Genomic DNA, 21,522 nt, shown 5'->3' on the forward strand with positions numbered 1-21,522 from the left:
GCATAACCTTCCTGTTCTTATATTCTATGCCTTGGCTACTAAAGGAAAGTATCCCGTATGTCTTTTTAACCACCTTATCTACCTGTCCTGCTACCTTCAGGGACCTGTGGACATGCACTCCAAGGTCCCTTTGTTCTTCTACACCTCCCAGTATCTTCCCATTTATTGTGTACTCCCTTGCCTTGCTTGCCCTCCCCAAATGCATTACCTCACACTTCTCTGGATTGAATTCCATTTTGCCACTTTTCTGCCCACCTGACCAGTCCATTGAAAGCTTCCTGCAGTCTACAGCTTTGCTCTTCACTGTCAACCACATGGCCAATTTTTGTATCAGCTGCAAACTCCTTGATCAAGCCCTCCACATACAAGTCCAAATTATTAATATATACCACAAAAAGCAAGGGACCTAGTACTGAGCCTTGTGGGACCCCACTGGAAACAGCCTTCCAGTCGCAAAAACACCCGTCAACCATTACCCTTTGCTTCCTGCCACCGATCCAATTTTGGATCCAATTTGCCACTCTCCCTTGGATCCCATGGGCTTTTACTTTTTTGACCAGTCTGCCATGTGGGACCTTGTCAAAAGCCTTGCTAAAATCCATGTACACTACATCAAACGCGTTACCCTCATCGACCCTCCTTGTTACCTCCTCAAAAAATTCAATCAAGATAGTCAGACATGACCTTCCCTTAACAAATCCATGCTGACTGTCGTTGATTAACCCGTGCCTTTCCAAATGATGATTTATACTGTTCCTCAGAATTGATTCCAATAATTTGCCCACCACCGAGGTTAGACTGACTAGCCTATAATTACTCAGTCTATCTCTTTCTCGCTATCAACTCCTTTAACCATTTTAAATACCTCAATTTGAACCCAAATCTTTCCAAATGTGTCCAAATTGCTCCATTGCAAATATATTTTAAGTTAGATCATATGTACCCAAAATAATGAAAAATGTTAACATCTCTGTGTTACAACCTAACCATCTGCCACTCAGTTTTGAAAAAAATAGGACTCCTTGAATATTTGGGCAGTAGTGATACTTTGTGATTATACTCAGTTTAGCTGTGAAGTGATTCTCGGCCAGACAATGCTCAGGACCAAACTCCCCAGGTGATACAAATGTTTCTTCAGATTGTTCGAAGAAATTTGTTGGTCGGATTCAAGGCATCAGCTCAGAGTTGAATGCTCATAGCAGTGATCCACTTATTTCTTGATAAAGTGCACTTACAGGTCAGTGAGCTGCCAAAAAATCTTATTTAAGAAAGTACTTATGTGCATTTGTGGACTGCCTTTCCAGTACTTAGCACATCTCAAAGCACTTTATTTTTGAAGTGTGGTCACTGCGGCTAATTTACACACTAACGTCCCACAAAAAGTAAATGAGATAAATGACCAGTTTATCTGTTATATATGGTATTGTTTGAGGAATGAGTGCTGTTCAGGTTAATGGAAGAACTCCCTGCTTTTCAAATAGTGCCAAGGGATCTTTTATGTCTCCCTGAGCAGGCCGACAGGGCTTTAATTTAACATCTCGTCCAAAAGGAGGCACCTCCAACAATGCGGCAATCCTTCAATACTGCATTGAAGTGTCAGCCTAGATTACATGCTCAAGTCCTGGAGCAGCGTTTGAACTCGTGACCTTCTGAGTTGGAAGGCAGAGTCCTACCAAGAACCAAACCAAAGAATTTACCTTTCGTTATTACACTCATAAACAAAATAGGGCTTATTTGGGGGAACTTGGCAGTAGTCACAGAGTCTGCTATGGGTTTTTCTTTTACAATAACAATGCTTTAACTCATTCATTTGACAGTGTTTCATTATAGTTCCTGGTCCAAGCTAGATGACACATGGGGAGTGATTTAAAAACGCAGCCAAGATGGGAACAGGGGGGTCAAATTGAGGGCGGGAAACCCATTAGTACGGGTTTCCTGGACGTCCTTATGATTTTGATATAAGGACGTCTTTTATTTATTTTTTATCAGTTTCCCGTTCGACTGACCAGCCTGATTGACAGGCTGGTCTCAGTCAGATGGGAGACCAGCCAGGGAGAGGACATTTTCAGGTAAGTCTGCAGGTAAGTCTTTGTTTGCATGGATGGGGGAGGTGGGCATGGGGACATGGGTGGGCATAGGTGGGCACAGGTGGGCACGGGGGTCACGAGTCATGGGGGATGGGATCGTGGGTCAGTCACGGGGGAGGGGCGGGGATCGGGGTCATCGCAGGGGTCCGCAAATGTTGAGGTCGGGGATCGGGGTCAGAGGTCAGGGGATCGGGAGTCAGAGGGGGAGGATCGGAGTCAGGGGATCGGGGGTTGGAGGGGGAGGATCGGGGTCAGTGGTCGGGGTCGGGGGTCTGCGATCGGGGTGGGTGGTCCGACGGCCCACAAACTGTGCCTTTCTAAGCACCTACCTGTTAGTCTCGGGCCTTCTTGCCTCCTTTCACGAGGCGTAAAACAGAAGGCCCGGGAATCCCGGCCCCCCCGAGATTGAAATCGGGACTTCGTGAAAAATGGAGGCCTGAAGCCTCCGTGAAAGGTTTCGAGGCCCGACCCGCCTCCTGGGACCGTGTTGGTCCCTCGTCCTGCCCCGGTGAAAACTGGAAATGGGCGGGTTGGGGGCAGGTCTGAAATGGTGGCAATTTTCAATGCCCCCCCTGCCCCAAACCCACCAATTTTTTAATTTGAAAATTGTGGTTTGTTCAGAGCAGACTGGGGCTGCACCAAACAGTTGGAGTCAGTGCCAATACAAGGAGGAGCAAAATGACCCTCTGCTGATGCGTGTTGCAATTTATCCACTTAACAAAGTTTCCCTGAAGTATTGGTGAGTGGTTTGGGGGTCAAAGGTAGCTGAAATATTTTTGCCTTTTATTTAAAATATAGATTTTTTTTCAGTATAGTAGCAGAGATATGCTGCCTCCCAATGATTAATTCCTCATTTTTCCTGGTACCTCTGCCTTAACTTCAGATTTAGAGGATCCAAGTTGCTGAAGTCAAAACTTACACAGAATTAAATAAATTTGCAGCACAGCCACAGGCCATTGAGACTAACTGGTCCATGTCCGTGTTTATGCTCCACATGAGCCTCCTCCCGCCCCTCTTCATCTAACCCTATCACCATAACCTTCCATTCCTTTCTCCTGCATGTGTTTATCTAGCTTCCCCTTAAATGCATCTATGCCATTCGCCTCAGCTACTCCTTGTGGTAATGAGTTCCACATCCTAACCACTCTCTGGGTAAAGAAGTTCCTCCTGAATTTTCTAATGGATTTATTGGTGACTTTCTTATATTTAAGCAGAATGCTTACACCTTGCAGCAGTTAACATTACAATGGCAGTGGAGAGTGAAGGCATTCAATACGATAGGCATGATCTCTTTGTTGTTATCAAGTCATTCATCTGATTTTCCTTTGAATTCTCTGGTAGATTTTTCAAGAGGATCCTACAGATATGCCCCAATGGTGACATTCTTTGCAGCACACACCTACGCGATGAATACAGCTGGTCCAATCAAGTTTAACCATCTCTATGTCAATTATGGTGCTTCCTATGCACCAGGAAGTGGAAAGTTTTTGATTCCTTACCTTGGCGTGTACGTCTTCAAATACACTATCGAGTCCTCCAGCCCACACTTGTCTGGCTACCTGGTGGTGGATGGAGCGGATAAGCTGGCCTTTCAGTCTGAAGATATGGGCAGTGGCGTCTCCGACAGCAGAGTTGTGACAGGCGACGCTGTGTTGGAACTAAACTACGGGCAAGGAGTTTGGTTAAGATTGACGTCGGGCTCAATTCCAGCAAAGTTTCCACCCGTTACAACATTCGGCGGCTATCTATTGTATCGCACATAAGAGAAACTAATAGCACATATATATATAATATATAAACTCCTTAAAATCAATAAAGCAGACACAAGGGACATTTTATGTAACTTTTACTACTGAACTACTAAAACCACATGCTTAACATACCCCTCCTGTTAGTGGAGAATCCAAGCCTAATGGTAATGTTAGATGTTCATTTTTCCTTTGTGTTTTCCTGTGCAAGAATTGATGGCATCAGAAACTAAACAGCACTAATTATTACTGGAAGTATCAAACCAGTGATCTCAATCTTTAGATGTGGTGGTGACAACATTTTGTTTTATTTCCTGTTGTGTGCGATTGCATAAAAGTTGACTGTTTTAAAAAAAAAACTCAATGAAATCGTCAAGACAGAAAGTTTTATCCAACACAGGAAGTGCCATAATAAGACTTCCTGTGCACAACAATGTCAACATCTCTGAAGAAGAAATGTGGTGACCCTAGAATTCTAAAACTGGGGGTGTCCGTTCTCTACTTTCGGCATGGTTCCCAATCTTGGCACATCGCAAGGGTTGAAATTTTATGGGCACTGTGAGCATGACAGATCAAAAGGCCATTCAGTGTGTCTCAATGAAATTTATGTCATTGCCAATGCCTTCTCAAGAAATCTCTGTGTTTTAAATCTCTTCACAGCCTCACCCCTCCCTATCTCTGTAACTATCCTCTGGCCCTACAGCCCACCATCTCATCCCCACTTCCCCCTCTCCCCCCCCTGCATCCCCTCAAGATCTCTGTTCCTCTGACTCTGGCTTCTTTTGCATCCTCTCCTTCCTTTACTCTGCTATTGGCAGCCATGCCTTCAGCCATCTAGTTCCACTCTCTGGAATTCGCTCCCCAAACCCCTCTGACTCTCCACTGCCCTCCCCTCCTTAAGACCCACCTCTTTGGTTGCACCATTTAATAATTCCTTCTATGGCTCAGCTACTGTTTTTTTCTGCAAAGTATCTTGGGATGTTTTTCTATGTTAATGGTGCCATATAAATGCAAGTTTTTGTTGTAGTAGTACAACTAATAATAGTAATAGTGCTGGTAGTAGTCATAGTAATAGTAAGCCTCAGCTGGAGTATTGTATTCAATTCTGGGCACCACACTTTCGGAAGGATGTCAAGGCCTTAGAGAGGGTGCAGAAGAGATTTAGTAGAATGGTACCAGGAATGATGGACTTCAGTTATGTGGAGAGACTGGAGAAGCTGGGGTTGTTCTCCTTAGAACAGAGAAGGTTAAGGGGTGATTTGATAGAGTTATTCAAAATCATGAATGGTTTTATAGAGTATATAAGGAGAAACTTTTTCCAGTGGCAGAAGGGTGGGTAACCAGAGGATACAGATTTAAGGTGATCGCCAAAAATGCCAGAGGCGACATGAGGAAACATCCTTTTACGCAGCAAGTTGTGATGATCTGGAATGCACTGCCTGAAAGGGAGGTGGAAGCAGATTCAATAGTAACTTTCAAAAGGGAATTTGATAAATACTTGAAGGGAAGAAAAATACAGGGCTATGGGGAAAGAGCAGGGGAATGGGACAAATTGGACAGCTCTTCCAAAGAGCCGGCTCAGGCACGATAGGCCGAATGGCCTCCTCCTGTGCTTTACCTACTATGATAATATGATTTAAGAGTGAGAGATAACAAAACAGGTTACATTTTTTAAACCAAAAACACTGAGTATAACATACAATATAGAGACTTGGTAGGTCTGGACTTGCTTGTTCAGGCACAAAATAGAAGCTAAATATACTCAGAGAATACACAAAGTTTCAGCTTATCCAACATTATACAGGCTGAAATAATTGTACAACTAATGATCACCACGAAGGACAATTGGAAAATGGAATTATTCTGAGAGGTTGGCAAGAGTTTGTGCTTGAAGTCAGTGGATGAAGAGCACACTGTTGGCCAGTTAATAATTCCTTCCTGTGCTACAAAGTACAAGCATTATGGTTACTGATAACCAGTGACTGTAGTCATGTCCTTGGATAACAACCTTAACCATATGATCTCAAATGGTACAATAGTCTTCTGTTCTGCAGTTCTTAAGGCATTACTGGATGGATGTTCTGGACTGCTGTTGGACTGTTTTGAATTCAAGTGCGTGCAAATGTACTTTATAATATTTAGGATCATAAAATAATCAGGTTTGGAGTTGACATTATGAAAGAAAAAGTGTGAAGAGAATTTGGTCGCTAAAGGGATCAATTGAGCCACTTGACTGGATTTATGCCAGTGACATTCAATATGTATTTTCTGAGCTCGTGGGTGACAGAGTGAAGCATTGGCCTTTCACCTGTTGGGCTTGGGTTCACATCTATTCCAGACTGTTTGGGCGATAGGAAGCAAAATAAAAAGAGCGCAACCTAGTTAAAGACAAACACAGAGCTGCTGGAGACATTGGGATATAAATTGGTCTTGGGCCGTGACGCAAAAGAGGTGATAGCGAATCGGCAGCCCATTTTGCACTCCGCCCAATTTTCTTTTCCATTGAATTCAAGACGAATTGAAACCCCTTAGGCACTAAATTGGCAACCTCACTTGGAAGTGCCAAAAAATGACAGGTGTGGGAAGTGGGATTTCAGGCAGGTGCTGGGGTGTGTGGGGTGGGGGGAGGTGCTCTTCTAATGTTGGGGTTAAGAAATTGTTGGGCAAAATAGAGGGAACTTTATTGTGCTCCTGGCTGTACTGCCCCTGGCCTTCAAGCACACACAACACAGATCTTGGGTATCAAGTGACAAAAATGTTCCATTCCTCAGGACCAACACTTCTCATCCTGACGAGCACAAAATATTGACCATAAAGATAAGAAGAAAAAAAACCCCAAAGAAATCCTTTCTTCAAGAGCTGTGCTGTGACCAATTTACGAAGTACGTCAGAAAATTGGTAGTTGAAGAAGAAATGATAGATGTGAAATGTCGCACATATGTGCAGGAAATTACAGTGTAAGACCTGCAAAAGTGACATAACTGGGACTGCCCAAAGAAAATTTAAACCTGTTCTTCCATACTGTTCCTCCCTCCCTGATAACTGACATGTAAAGCCTTTCATAATCCACCTAAATCTGTCTCCACTCTCCTACTCCTTGCCCAAAATATACTGTTGTAACTCCGCTTTATTCCTGATTCAACGGCCCATAAAATCTGGTGCCTCTATCGGCTTAGAGACTTTACTTAACCAATATTTGAAGCAAATCATATTAAACGGTCCTTAATTTGAGGGTTTAGGGCCTCGGGATAATATGTGCGCGTTTGCATTCACAAACAAATCTCATTATATGGTTTCAATCTCTTGTGTCCCAAAACGCTTTCATTGTGGTGGTAATTCAATGGCAAGTTACCCTTCTTGAACCTCTCCAAAAAAAATCAGCTCCTTTCCTCTAGGTGAAATTCCTCTATTAATGACAAATGGGAGAATATTTTTTTGCTCATTGTAATTAGTTAAATCACAGGAATGTGCAGCTCTGGTTTCCATTCGCATCGTATAAATCTTTTGCCTTTCACTAAAGATTTTTGTGGAGTGGAAAATTCTGCGTTTTTCATAACTTGTTGAGGATTTGCTTCTTGTTGGGGTTGTTCCAATATTAAAAATCAGGCACCTGCCATTTTTTGTTAAGAAGAAGAAGAACTGCATTTATATAGCACCATTCATGACCTCAGGATGTCCCAAAGCACTTTATAACCAATGAAGTACCCTTGAAGCATAGTCACTGTTGTAATGTAGGAAACACGGGAGCCAATTGTGCACAGCAAGGTCCCACAAACAGCAATGTGATAATGACCTGATCATCTGTTTTAGTGATGTTGGTTGAGGGATAAACATTGGCCAGGACACCGGGGAGAACTCCCCGGATCTTCTTCGAAATAGTGCCGTGGGATCTTTTACATCCACCTGAGAGGGCGGACGGGACCTCGGTTTAACATCTCATCCGAAAGACGGCATTATAAGACAATAGACGTCAATATAGCTGTGTGTAGGTTGCTTCTTTATGCTGTGCTTATAATGTGCACGTATAATTGTAAGATCCCAATGTAACCTTTTCCAGTTTAGCCAGCTCTTTATAAGAATTTCATTCACGTAAATGTAACTTTGAATGACAACTAAAAATGTTTAGCTTGTAAAATAGAAATTATGCAGCGTTCTCTCGATCCCCATTTGTAATTATTCTTATTTACATTAGTGCCAGCTGCACACCAGGAGACTGATGAACTAGTGAGCTTAAGAAGCTACAGATATCTGAATATTTTATTTAATGTTATTAGTCATAAATTTTGCATGCAAAGCTCTGGCACACAAATGCTGCATCTTAAAAATTATAACTATAATGTTGTGTCAGTTCAGTACAGATTCCAAGATTTCAACAATGTAACAAAGTGTATTTGAATGAGCTCTTCACATGGTTAATAACCTGTAATGTTACAAAGACTGATATAGGTTTTTTTTATGTCTATGTTGTATTTTAAAATAAGATTGCATGAGATAATTATAGTAATTTGAACAAGAATCGGCCCTTTGTATCATTTGATGTTACAGTACACAGGGGCACTGTTGTCATGGTACCTGCACGGCAAGGTGATACAACACAGTGGTGCTGTAGGATGCAGGCACAATTCTCCATGAGGTGTCCAATTTCAGCTGTGCATGGTGAGGAGGTCAGGTGTTTCCCCATAAGGATGGAGGAAAGGAAGGAAACTGTTATATCGGCACTGCCGATGCATCTCTGTCAGGTGGGGATGATGCACAATACAGAGCGGGACATGTTCACTGGTGCCTTTGGGCAGAAGCAGGATGGTACCTCCCCTAAAATGGCGGGAAAAAGCTTACCGCCACGTTCCCGCTCCCGATCCGGCTGACGACATCTTTGGAAGGGGGTCACTAGCATGGTGGATAGGGGAGTGTCTATGGATGTTGTCTATATGGACGTCCAGAAGGCAGTTGATAAAGTTCTGCACAAGAGATTATTAGGAAAAATGAAAGCACATGGAATTGGAGGGAACCTTGTGACATGGGTTGGTAATTAGTTGGGAGGTAGGATACAGGGAGTAGGGATAAAGGCAACATACTCTCATTGGCAGGATGTGACAAGTGGTGTTCCCCAGGGATCTCTACTACGGCCTTTGCTTTTTACCACATATATTAATCACTTGGATGAAGGAATAGAGAGTTGTATATCATAGTTTGCGGATACACTAAGTTAGGAGGCACATTAAGTTGTGTGAATGGGAGCAGGAAGTTACAAAGGAACATCGATAGTCTAAGTGAGCGGGCAAAACTAGGGCCAACGGAGTTCAACGTGGGGAAGTGTGAGGTCATTTACTTTGGATGCAACAAAGACAAATCGCAATATTTTCTAGATGGCGAGAGACTAGGAGCTGTGGAGGAGCAAAGGGATTTGGGTGTCCATGTGCACAGATCACTAAAAGCTAGTGCACAGGTACAAATAGTAATCAAAAAGGCTAGTGGAATATTGGCCTTTATCTTAAGGGGGTTGGCATACAAAAGTGAGAACGTGATGCTTCGGTTGTTCAGAGTCTTCGTCTGACTCCATCTGGATACGGCGTTCAGTTTTAGGCACCTCAGGAAAAATATATTGAACTTGGAGGAGGTAAAGCCTCAGAATGATACCAAGGCTTAAAGGGTTCAATTATGAGGACAGGTTACATAAACTTGTTTTGTATTTCCCTTGAGTTTAGAAAGTTGAGGGGTGATCTAATCAAGGTCCTTAAAATTGATAAAGGGATTCGATAGGGTAGATGCAGAGAAATTATTTCCTCTGGTGGGGGGAATTCAGAACAAGGGGGCACAATTTTAAAATTAGAGCTACAACCAGTTAGAAAGACTGCTGTGAATTACATTCTGTCATCACCTTGGATGCAGACATTAACTATTTATTTATTTCTAACCAGGAATTTCAAAAACAGAAATGGGGACAGCAACGCACCTTTAGGGAGTTATTCGTACAAGGATCTAATTCATACTGCATACGTTTAATAGGAATTATTTAAAGAGAACGCATTCCTTAATCAGGCGTTTTTTGTATTATTATTCATCATGATTAGGATTTAGGCGTCACTGGCAATTTATTGCCCATCTCTCGGTGCCCTGAGAAGGTGCTGTGGGCTACAATCTTAGAATTTTTTGATGTAACTGAGAGGCTTGCTGAGCCACTTCAGAGAGTATTTAAGAGTCAACCACATTGGTGGACGACTGGAGTCAAAAATGGGCCAGACCGGGTAAGGACGGCAGGTTTTCTTCCCCTGAAGGACACAGGTGAACCAGTTGGGTTTTTACAACAATCTGACAGCTTCATGGTCACTTTTACTCAAAACAACATTTTATTTCCAGATTTGTTTATAAACTAAATTCAAGTTCTCAAGCTGCCATGTTGGGATTTGAACTCATGTTCTCTGGATTGACTACTTCAGTAATATAACCACTGAACTACCGTACCCCTTAAAGTGTACAAGTCCTCTTTTACCACTTACATAATATGCACTGATATTTAAATTGTTTAATTCGTTTTTCCTTCTCGCAGCATCCACTCACTGGGAGTAGATTCCTCCCCCCTCTCCCCAGCGTGGGCTTTGGGCGCCCGATAGTCCTGGCTCATTTTGAGAGCGAGGTCTCATTAGCATTCGGCCGGTGGGCTGTAGCCGGAAAGCGAGCGCCCCGGGGGTAGCCCGCTATATCAGGCATCGAGTGGCCTCTGGGCCTGAAGGAGATAATTCCAGAGTGGGATTCTGATCGGGGGCGGGGGAGAGGGGTGGGGAGAGGAACCAGAGTGGCAGCGGCCCAGGCTGGTTTGGTGGAGCCCCGAGGAGCACCTTTGCTCCTCCAGGCCCCACAAAAGTAAAAACAAACTGTGGGCTCCTCTTCAGCTGGACTGCCAACTGATACTGGACAGAATGTGCGCAGCACGCCCTAGTACTGTCCTCAAATGGCATACAGGCTTCTATAGGACCCCAAATATGCCTGTTAAAAGGGCCTACAGCCTGACTCAGGTGAGTGCTCCGGCTACCCAGCGATAGGCCCGGTTGCCACAGTGACAGTGGGAATGGGGTGGTAAGTCAATCCCCACCATTTTCGAGGGGCTACCGCCCTTTTTCCGCAGGCAGGAGGGCTCAAAATCTCCCCGGCTAATTGCGTTAAAGATTCCTTCAGACTCTTTCTCGCTGATTCATTCTACCTCAAGAACTCAAATTTGTGAACTGCCTGCTCCCCTCCTATCACCCACAGGCTTTTAAAATGCAAGTTTTCCTTCATCTATCACCATTTCTTAATTTTATGTCTTCTCCCTCTTTGTTAATCACTGTGGTGACCTGTGTAATGGGCCTTAACTCTTCGCGGTTTCTCAATGGAGAGAAAAAAAATTAAACAAGGAAACCTCTCAAGCAAAGAGGCACTGAGACTAATTGCAGCACTCGCATTGCCTCTCTGGCTGAGAACAGCTAACTCGGCATCGACCAGCAATCGAGCCAGGAGCTTTCCTCGGCTATTTGTTTTGTGCCTTGAGTGAATCAAACATCTAAGGCAGCAATTGAAGTCACGCTGTAATACTGGGAATTATGTACCAGTTTTCTGACAATCTGTAGTTAGTGACTGAGTTGACATATTACCTACTCTGCTCCTGCACTGTGCAAACTTCAGTAACGCAGGATGCAATGATAAATACCTCATGTTTGTCTTTTACAACAAGAAGGTATACAGTGTTACACAAAGGCCATCTTTGAAATATAATACACAATGGCTCAACACAAGGAAGAATAAAGAGACAAGTTGTGCGATGTATTTATCAGTGTTTATTTAATGATATTTAAGAATCATTGCACCTGTCACTTTAATTAATCTTTATCTATTGAGATGTAAGTGTGTTTAAATTGTTAACCACATATATCCATGGTCCAAAATACACAGGCCATTGTTTCCTGGCATCTGATCACAAATAGAACCATAAAAGAAGGAAATTTTGGCCCCTCATACTTGTGCCACTACTAGCTCCACACTGGAGTTATCTAACTGTTTTTTCTCCATGTCCCTTAAAAGGTTTTTCTTCAAGGCTTTATCTAACTCCCTCCTAAACTAAATGGTACAATTTTAAAAGGGGTGCAGGAACCTAGAGATCTGGGGCTTCATATACACAAATCTTTGAAGGTGCAAGACAAGTTGATATGGCTGTTAAAAAAGCCTCCGAGATCCTGGACTTTATAAATAGAGACATGCCGCAATATTTATGGGGAGGTGGGGAGGGAGCGGGAGGGTGGGTGCGTGTCTGCAGCTGGGAAACCCGGAGATACCGCGGAGGTGGAGGTCCTGCCGGATTTAACGCCAGGACCTCATTAGAATAGATTGAGAGGCTGGCCGTCTGCTGGGCGGGGAAGCCTGCGGGTCGGCTGATCGCGGGGAGGGTGAGATCACGGCAGAAGATTTGCTTGGGGGGCCGGGGGGAAGCACTCCTCCTCCTGGCCCACAAGCAGTGCTGGAAAAGCACTTACCTGCTGGATCTGGCAGTTCTCCCGAGCTCTGGGAAACCCGGCTCGCAGCCATTAAATTCAAATCGCTGCCAAAATCTGAGGAACGGAGCCTCATTTAAATATTATAATCACTGACCTGCCTCTCCAGAGCGAGTTACTCGGCAGCCCCCAAACCCGCCAGTTAGACCGGAAGTAGACACGTTCGCGGTGGGCTGGAGTCGGATTTCACATTTTTACCAATTTAACCCTCCTTCCCTCCCCTCTCCCCGACCCTCGTGGGGGGTTGAAACTCCGTCCGTGGAGTACAAAAGCAAGGAAGTTATGCTAAACCTTTATAAATCAATGGTTAGGCCTCAGCTGAAGTATTGTGTCCAATTCTGGGCACCGCACTTCAGGAAGGATGTTAAGGCGATTCACCAGAATGGTACCAGGGATGAGGGACTTCAGTTATGTGGGGAGACTGGAGAAGCTGGGATTGTTCTCCTTAGAGCAGAGAAGGTTAAGGGGAGATTTAAAAGGGGTGTTCAAAATTATGAGGGCTTTTGATAGAATAAATAAGGAGAAACTTTCCACTGGCAGGAGGGTTGGTAACCAGAGGACATAGGTCATGAAAGGCGCCATATAAATGCAAGTCTTTCTTTTTTAAAAGGATACGGGAACAGAGTGGGCATGTGGGGTTAGGACAACTTTTTCTGTGGAGGATAAACACCAACATGGACTGGTTGGGCTGAACTGACTGTTTGTGTGTTGTAATTTCTATGTAATTCCATGTAATATATATACAGAAAAAATGATTATAATTCAAGATAGTTATCCAATTGACAAGGGAACTTCGAGTCAATTTGATTGAAGATTTTGACTCCTTCCTTCCATGGTTTGCCAATCCTTCTGTTACCTCAGCTAAATGTTATTCTTCGTACAGGATTCTGGACAGTGAGAGTTAGTGGGTTATTCAAGGATTGGGGGCATCATAGCCAAGCCCCCTTCTCCACCCCCAACCCTGCTCCCCACCCCACAAAAACAGAAAATACTGGAACTAGACAACAGATCTATGAGCATCCAAAAAAGAAAAGGTGGGTGTAGACCTTTCATCAGAACTGGAAACTAGATAACTGGAGAGCCCTTTACATGGTTGAAGCAAACAAAAAGGGGGAAGAACAGGTTAAATACACAGCCGCAAGTAAGAAGGGAAAGGGACAACACGACAGTGAACAGAGTAAAGAAAAGATGAATGGAAATCATGACAAAGAGAGGAGTGGAACTTCTTCAAGGCTGCAATTCCAGAAAGAGAATAGAGTGTAGCTCAGAGCGAAGATAAAAAGGATGGCTCCTCGACAAAAGGACTCTTCTGCGTCTTTAAAAGACATTGCTTCAGCACTTAACATTGACGTATGACAAAGCATTTACAGCCTTGGTTGAGGTAGGAATACAATGCAAGTGTATTGAGTGAATAATAGATATTTCCCAGTTTTCATGCATTTGTTTGGGGTACACAAATACAAAGACATTTATGTGAAACATGTACCATTAGAAAAATATTACACAAATCACTGACGCTTCAATGCAACACTGAGGGAGTGTTGCACTGTCGGAGGGGCAGTGCTGAGGGAGTGTTGCATTGTCGGAGGGGCAATGCTGAGGGAGTGTTGCATTGTCGGAGGGGAAATGCTGAGGGAGTGTTGCACTGTCGGAGGGGCAGTACTGAGGAAGTGCTGCACTGTCGGAGGGGCAGTACTGAGGGAGTGTTGCATTGTCGGAGGGGCAGTACTGTGGGAGTGTTGCATTGTCGGAAGGGCAGTACTGAGGGAGTGTTCCACTGTCGGAGGGGCTGTGCTGAGGGAGTGTTGCACTGTCTAAGGGGCAGTTCTGAGGGAGTGCTGCATTGTTGGAGGGGAAGTACTGAGGGAGTGCTGCATTGTCGGAGGGGCAGTACTGAGGGAGTGCTGTATTGACGGAGGGGCAGTACTGAGGGAGTGTTGCATTATTGAAGGGGCAGTACTGAGGGAGTGCTGCATTGTCGGAGGGGCAGTACTGAGGGAGTGTTGCACTGTCGGAGGGGCAGTACTGAAGGAGTGTTGCATTGTCGGAGGGGCGGTACTGAGGGAGTGTTGCATTGTCGGAGGGGCAGAACTGAGGGAGTGTTGCATTGTTGGAGGGGCAGTGCTGAGGGAGTGCTGCATTGTCGGAGGGGCAGTACTGAGGGAGTGTTGCATTATTGGAGGGGCAGCACTGAGGGAGTGTTGCATTATTGGAGGGGCAGTACTGAGGGAGTGCGGCTCTGTCGGTGAGGCAGTACTGAGGGAATGCGGCATTGTCGGAGGAGCAGCACTGAGGGAGTGCTGCACTGTCGGAGAGTCAGTACTGAGGGAGTGCTGCACTGTCGGAAGGGCAGTAATGAGAGAGTGCAGCACTGTCGGAGGAGCGGTACTGAGGGAGTGCTACATTGTTGGAGGTGTCATCTTTCGGATGAGGCATCATCTGCCTGTTCACTTTCCACCGACTTCAATGGGAATAAAAATGGGGAGAGAGGTGAAATGGGCTGCCGACTCGCTATCACCCATTTTACACTATCGCACAAAGTCAAGATCTACCTCAGTGTATTGATCGAAAATAAAACTATCATCCTGTTGGGGGCACAGTCTGTCATAAATTAGGAAGATTTCCAGCAAATAGAAAGGGATTAACAGAGAAAGTCCTAAGTGTGAACCTGACTCGATTTTTAAAAATTCGTTCATGGGATGTGGGCGTCGCTGGCGAGGCCGGCATTTATTGCCCATCCCTAATTGCCCTTGAGAAGGTGGTGGTGAGCCGCCTTCTTGAACCGCTGCAGTCCGTGTGGTGAAGGTTCTCCCACATTTATTACATTTATAGCTGCAGATGCTAAGGTTATCTTAAAAAACATTGCAATTAAATAATACTTTTCTTATGTCCAATTCTCACTGACTTAAAGGCAAGTCACCCATCCCATTAGTTTTACCGAGCAGTCTCTTCAGGTGAAAATCAGGTGCGTTCCGCTCTGCCAAATTAACGCCCAGGTGGTGAAGACGAAAATCTGCCTCACTGCGTCAATTAACGCCTCGGTTCCCTCATAGTCCTAGTCCTCCTTCTCAAACCCGTGGGTCCTAATCTGCCTCGATGTGCTGTAGTTCCCAGGGTGCTCCAGCGGCAGGGGGCTGTGAAATGTTCCCCGCTTCCAGCTGAACCATCCCAAATCATTGCCAGGAGTTTCCTGAGATGTTGCGGTCCCTATAACCCGGGGCTTATAAATGTAGCACACTGACACATGGAACCGCTGCCAACAGGATGATCGAACATAAAACTCTGCATGATGTCTCGCCTTACACTGCAGTCCTCACGAAGGGGCTGTGGCCTGCTGCAACTTGCTACACCACAGTATTATACACCTGCGTGAGCTCCTCCATACCTCCCTGTAAGGTAGCCTACATTCTTGCTTCCAACGAGTGAACGCTGGACCGCGCAACTTCTTCCATTTTGTCACCAAGGCTTCCACGGTTGCAGTGTGAACATCGGTGTAGGGTGCACAACCTGTGCACACTGAGCGTGTGCCACAGCATCTGGTACTTGCTGCACTTAGGCTGGAGAAAAATCTCTCCATCTCCTGTGCCATGTCGTTCAGGAAGCTTGAGATGTTGGACACGGATTCATTCAGCGCATCCAAATCTTGCTAAGGAATGCTTCCCCTGGACAAAGTGAAGCAGTATTACCTTGCACACAGTCCAGTATTCCCTTCCCAAAGGTCTCTGCTGACAGGCCTCAAAGATACTTACAGAGAATATGGAGCAGCTTGGCCTCCGCTTGCCACCTCCAAACCTCCTCTGGTGACCACTGGTGCTGTTACTTCTGCTGTGCTGTGACCTTGCTGTGCGCAAATTGGCTGCCGCGTTTCCTACATTACAACAGTGACTACACTTCAAAAGTACTTCATTGGCTTTGCACTTTGGGACATCCTGAGGTTATGAAAGACAATATATAAATGCAAGTCTTTTTTTCTTTTCTGTGCAAATCCCACAGTATCGCCTAAACCTGTGAATTAGCTGATCACATGGCCCTAAGATCGATAAATGGAGAATGCTCTTCCTCTGCTACTTTTGCTCTTGCTTCAGAGAAATGCCAGTCACCAGACATGGATCCATCACCTGGGAACAGATGCCCACAGGGCAACGGACAGCATCGTGACATTACTGTGGTTATGGCATTACATGCTGCGTGAATATCTTTCTGGATATTGTGAGATTTGCTATAGTTCTTGGTCAGAACAGCGGTGAGCCTCCAACTTTGTGGGACTTGCCTCTACACGTCTCACAGCCAATTACTCAATCAGACAAGCTTCCTAAGCCAGCAAGATGTTCTCATGGAACTGTCGCTCCCCAATGCCACTTCTGGCCCTGGCATTATAAGTCACCTTGGCCTAGAAGAAGCATTTTAATATCTTTTCTGAAATGGGGAAATATTATACTGAATAGGTAGCTTGCAACAACAACAATTTGCATTGATATAGCGCCTTTAATATAGAGAAACATTCCCAGACGCTTCCCAGAAGTGTAATTAGACAAAAATTGACACCAAGGCAAAGGAGGAGGTATTAGGAGGGATGACTAAAAGCTTGGTCAAACAAATAAGGAGGGTCCGAAAGGATGAGAGAGAGGTGAAGAGGTGTAGAGCTTTGGGGAGGGAATTCCAGACTTCAGGCCTATATGGCTAAAGGCACAGCCATCAGATATGGGGCAAAGGGAGTGAGGGATCCGTAAGAGTCCAGAATAGGCGGAACACAGAGTTCTTGGAGGGTTGTAGGGCTGGAGGAAGTTACAGAGATAGGGAGGGGCAAGGCCATGAAGGGATTTTAGCACAAAGATGAGAATTTTAAATTTGAGGTGTTGCTGGATCAGGAGCCAATGTAGGTCAGTGAGCACAGAGGTGATGGATGAGCAGGACTTGGTGTGGAGTAGGATACGGGCTGCAGAGTTTTGGATGAGCTCAAGTTTATGAAGGGTAGAGGACGGGAGGCTGGCCAGGGGAGCATTGGAATAGTCGAGTCTGGAGGTAACAAAGGTATGAATGAGGGATAAGCTGAGGCAAGGGTGGAGACAGGCAATGTTGTGAATGGAAATGGTTCCCTGGACTGCCAGTCAAAGCTACCAACTTGAATGAGAATTCCCCTCTGCCCCGACTTGGTGTGGGAGCTATGGCAATTATATTGTCTGCTGGGTGCCTTTGAATGAAAATCATTCTAGCAGTAAAGGTACAGTCATCTCTTGGTTGTGCCGGATCACTTACCATGATCTCAAAACTATTGTATGCAACAACAACAACTCGCATTTATTTAGCACCTTTAACGTCGTAAGATGTCCCAAGGGGTTTCACAGGCGAGATTATCAAACAAAATTTGACACCGAGCCACAAAAGGAGACATTAGGACAGATGACCAAAAGCTCTAAGGAGCGTCTTAATGGAGGAGAGAGGAGTAGAGAGGTTTAGGAAGGGAATTCCAGAGCTTGTGAATGTCTAATATCTCACCTCAGGAGAGAGCACCAACATTTCTAACTACCCTTTTTGTTTGGCATCTGTGGACATTTCACTTTCAAGTCAGTAAAGGACGCGAAATTAAGGCAAAAATCCATTCCAGCTCAAGTAGGTGAAAAATCTGAAAATGCTACAAGCACATTGGATACATTATGTGCACAAGTTCAATCAACCTGCGGAAGGCGGTGGATCGTTATAACACCTTGATAGCATAAAGTGCTGTGTGGATGGGACCCCAGTTTTACTGACTGTAATCAGTGCTGTGTGGATGGAACCCCTGTTTTACTGACTGTAATCAGTGCTGTGTGGATGGGATCCTAGTTTTACTGACTGTAATCAGTGCTGTGTGGATGGGATCCTAGTTTTACTGACTGTAATCAGTGCTGTGTGGATGGGATCCTAGTTTTACTGACTGTAATCAGTGCTGTGTGGATGGGACCCCAGTTTTACTGACTGTAATCAGTGCTGTGTGGATGGGACCCCAGTTTTACTGACTGTAATCAGTGCTGTGTGGGTGAGATGTTAAACTGAGGCCACACGGGTGGATGTAAAAGATCCCATGGCACTATTCAAAGTTAGGGATGGGCAATAAATGCTGGCCTCGCCAGCGACGCCCACATCCCATGAACGAATGAAAAAAAAGGAGCAGGGAAGTTCTCCCCGGTGTCCTGGCCAATATGTATCCTTCAACCAACACCAGCAAAAAATAGATTATCTGGTCATTAACCAATTCATGCTCAACAGGATAATGCTTTTGTTAAATAACGGACTATGGAATTTCAGATTGACTTTTAAACACATTCAGTATGAATATCACGTCACGTGACTTGAACATGTTTCCAACGTCAAAAAAAAATCTCCATAACTTTATAGGGTTTCTGTTTATTCAGCACGATAGGTTAATATGGAAGTGGCTACTCATTTATATGCATGGTTGCAGAAATAAACTATTAAAGAAAGTAGATTGTGTACCTCCTGTCTGTTTTAGCTGTTGGATAGTTTGCACTGCACTCAGCAGACAAAATGTGACAAATATATTGAATAAATGCTGCTCAATGAGAATACAAAGAACTAAAAATAAAATATATTTCAAATGCTGTATGTTATCAATTTATTTTCCTCAATTGGGCATTTTATCATCAGTTTATATTTTTGTGCATCTGCGTAATATATTATCCATTTGGGTTAGTAATTTATTACACCACACAGTGTTCCAGTGATACAAGACAAAAATATACTCAGTTAACTTCTTACAAATTGATTTCTGCCGCACTGAATGAGTTTCCATGTTGCAGATCAGCCTTTTAACAATGATGTTGGAAATGAAGATAGGTTCTGACACCAAATAAATTGTTTTCTTCTGGATTTTTTTTCCTTTAATTTACATTTCAGTGCTAACATTTTATTCCAATTCTGATTTATAATACAAAAAAATACTTTTGGTTGTACCTTGCTAGTGTACAATAGTGTCGGAAAAATGTCAGTGTCAAATATTATTCCTGCAGTGCCCAGAAACAAACGGCAGATGAGAAGTGTGCACTAAGTACAAGCCTTTTTCCGACAATTAGCACATATGAAAATTAATCTCTAGACCGTTCCAAATGATTTATTGACTTTGATGTAGGCTGATAAAGGGAAGAGATTGATAATGAACAAACAATTCCTATTGTTGTTTTTTTGTCTCAATCCTTGGGCTTTTTTGTCCTGTTTGGTTTCAAACCTGAAATAGTAATACGATTGTTAAAGAGGCCGTGACAAAGAGACTCTGTGATGCAGTGTGTTAGCCACAATCCTTTGACCTGTAGACACCATCTTGAATTCAGCCCAGACTGATACCCTCATGCCAACTGTCTGCTTTCCAAGTGGACAGTCAGTGTTTCAACACAAGTGTCAGCCTGTCGGTGAGCAAGAAGAAAAGTCAATGTGTTTCACTGGAGGTTGTCAACCAAACAGGTCAGTCGGAGGACAGGACTGGAGGCTGTCAGATTGGCCAGTTATTTTAAATAGGTTAATGCCTATTTAACAGTAATTTAACAGTAATTTCCAATCTTGTGTTTTGAGGGTTTTTGAAAAAAAAGAGTGGTAGAGAGGTTGAGGGAGGGAATTCCGGAACGAGGGGCCTTGGCAGCTGAAGGCACGGCAGCCAATGGGGTGAAGGAAGTGGGGATGGACAAGAGGCCAGAGGAATAAGAGAGTCAGGGGGAGGGGTTGGAGTACTGGAGGTTACAGAGAAGGAATTTAAACATGAGGACGAGAATTTTAAACAGCTATTAAATTAAGACATCCAATCAGAAGGAATTTTCAAATTTGTCCCTTTGCCAATGTGTACTAATTAATGAAACATCCCACGCAGTTAGTAGAAACAACAAAGCCATAAAATAGAGTCAAGAAAGTGATCATGGTGAAAAAGTGGTATGTTTTCTCCTGCTGGGTCCATGGAAGCTGGTGTTAAAAGGAAGAACCACCAGGAAAAAGCAATAGGAGGACCAGACGATATTTCTAGTTCTAACCTTATGTTTCCACCCTGCAAAAGCTATTGGTACGATTGTTCTCTCATCATTTTATCACCTGTTGCTTATTAATGAGAATTAACTGCTTGCTAATGGCCCTTAATGCTGAGAGGTGCAATAAATTCTCCGATGGTGCCCAGAACTCCCCAACTGAATTGAAGTCATTATTTGTCCTGGAAAATATTATGTTGGTGATCATTGCAGCTGCCTCAGGACACAAAGAGCAGAGAGGGTTTGAAGACTTCAAAGCAGTCTCACCACTACCCCTAGCCCTTGTATGTTGGTAAAGCAGCACCTTCACCGTCGCTGAGTCAAAAGCCTGGATCTCCCTACCATCATTGTGGGAGCACCTTCATCATACGGACTGCAGTGGTTCAAGAAGAAGGCCCACCACCACTGTCACAGGGCAAATAGGGATGGGCAATAAATACCGGCCTTACCAGCATTACCCACATCCCAAGAATGAATTTTTTAAAATCTGTACCTCAACTCCATTTCTCTGCCTTTTCTTCATATGACTTGATTCTCTTACCCTACAAAAATCTCTCAGTTTTGAAAATTTCAATTGACTCAGCCTTTTGGGAGAGAGAATTCCACTACCTTTGCTTGAAAAAGTGCTTCCTGATTTCACTCCCAAATGGCCAAGCTCTAATCTTAAGATTATGCCCCCTCCCTGTTCTGGATGCCCCCATCAGGGAAATAGTTTTTTGGTATTTACCAAATTGAATCCCTTTATCATTTTAAACACCTTGATTAGATCACCCTTCAACCACCTCACTTCAAGGGAATACAAGCCAGGTTTATGCAACATGTCCTCATATTTTAACCCTTTAAGCCCTGGCATCATTCTGCTGAATCTGAGCTGTATTGCCAAGGCCAATATTTATTTCCTGAGATTTGGTGCCCAAAACTGAACACAGTTTTCCAGATGAGATCTGAGCAAGGCTCTGTACAACTGAAGCATCACTTCCTCACTTTTGTATTCCAACCCCCTTGAGATAAAGGACAACGGTCCATTAGCCTTTTTGATTGCTTTTTGTACCTCTGCACTAGCTTTTCATTCCCTACTGTGTTTAATCAGACACAGGGCTCCCTAACAACTGGTACAATTTCACACACAGGATGTGAATAATAGTGGGTGTACATGCGAGTT

At 44.1% G+C, this 21,522-nt stretch overlaps 1 protein-coding gene and 1 non-coding gene across 2 annotated transcripts in view; both read left to right on the forward strand.

Annotated features, from left to right (window-relative positions):
* The window catches only part of LOC137330088 (multimerin-1-like), a 65,852-nt gene extending 57,501 nt beyond the window's left edge, over positions 1 to 8,351 (forward strand). Inside the window, exon 8 of the mRNA XM_067994467.1 lies at positions 3,429 to 8,351. Within this exon, the coding sequence (XP_067850568.1) occupies positions 3,429 to 3,850 (422 nt within the window). The 3' untranslated portion in view covers positions 3,851 to 8,351. The remainder of the gene's footprint in view (positions 1 to 3,428) is intronic.
* LOC137331329 (U5 spliceosomal RNA) lies at positions 7,306 to 7,421 on the forward strand. The gene has a single exon (XR_010965427.1). It is a non-coding gene; the product is annotated as a U5 spliceosomal RNA (small nuclear RNA).
* Positions 8,352 to 21,522: the final 13,171 nt, after the last annotated feature.

This window comes from Heptranchias perlo, chromosome 1, assembly GCF_035084215.1.
Source record: "Heptranchias perlo isolate sHepPer1 chromosome 1, sHepPer1.hap1, whole genome shotgun sequence".
Lineage (NCBI taxonomy): Eukaryota > Metazoa > Chordata > Chondrichthyes > Hexanchiformes > Hexanchidae > Heptranchias > Heptranchias perlo.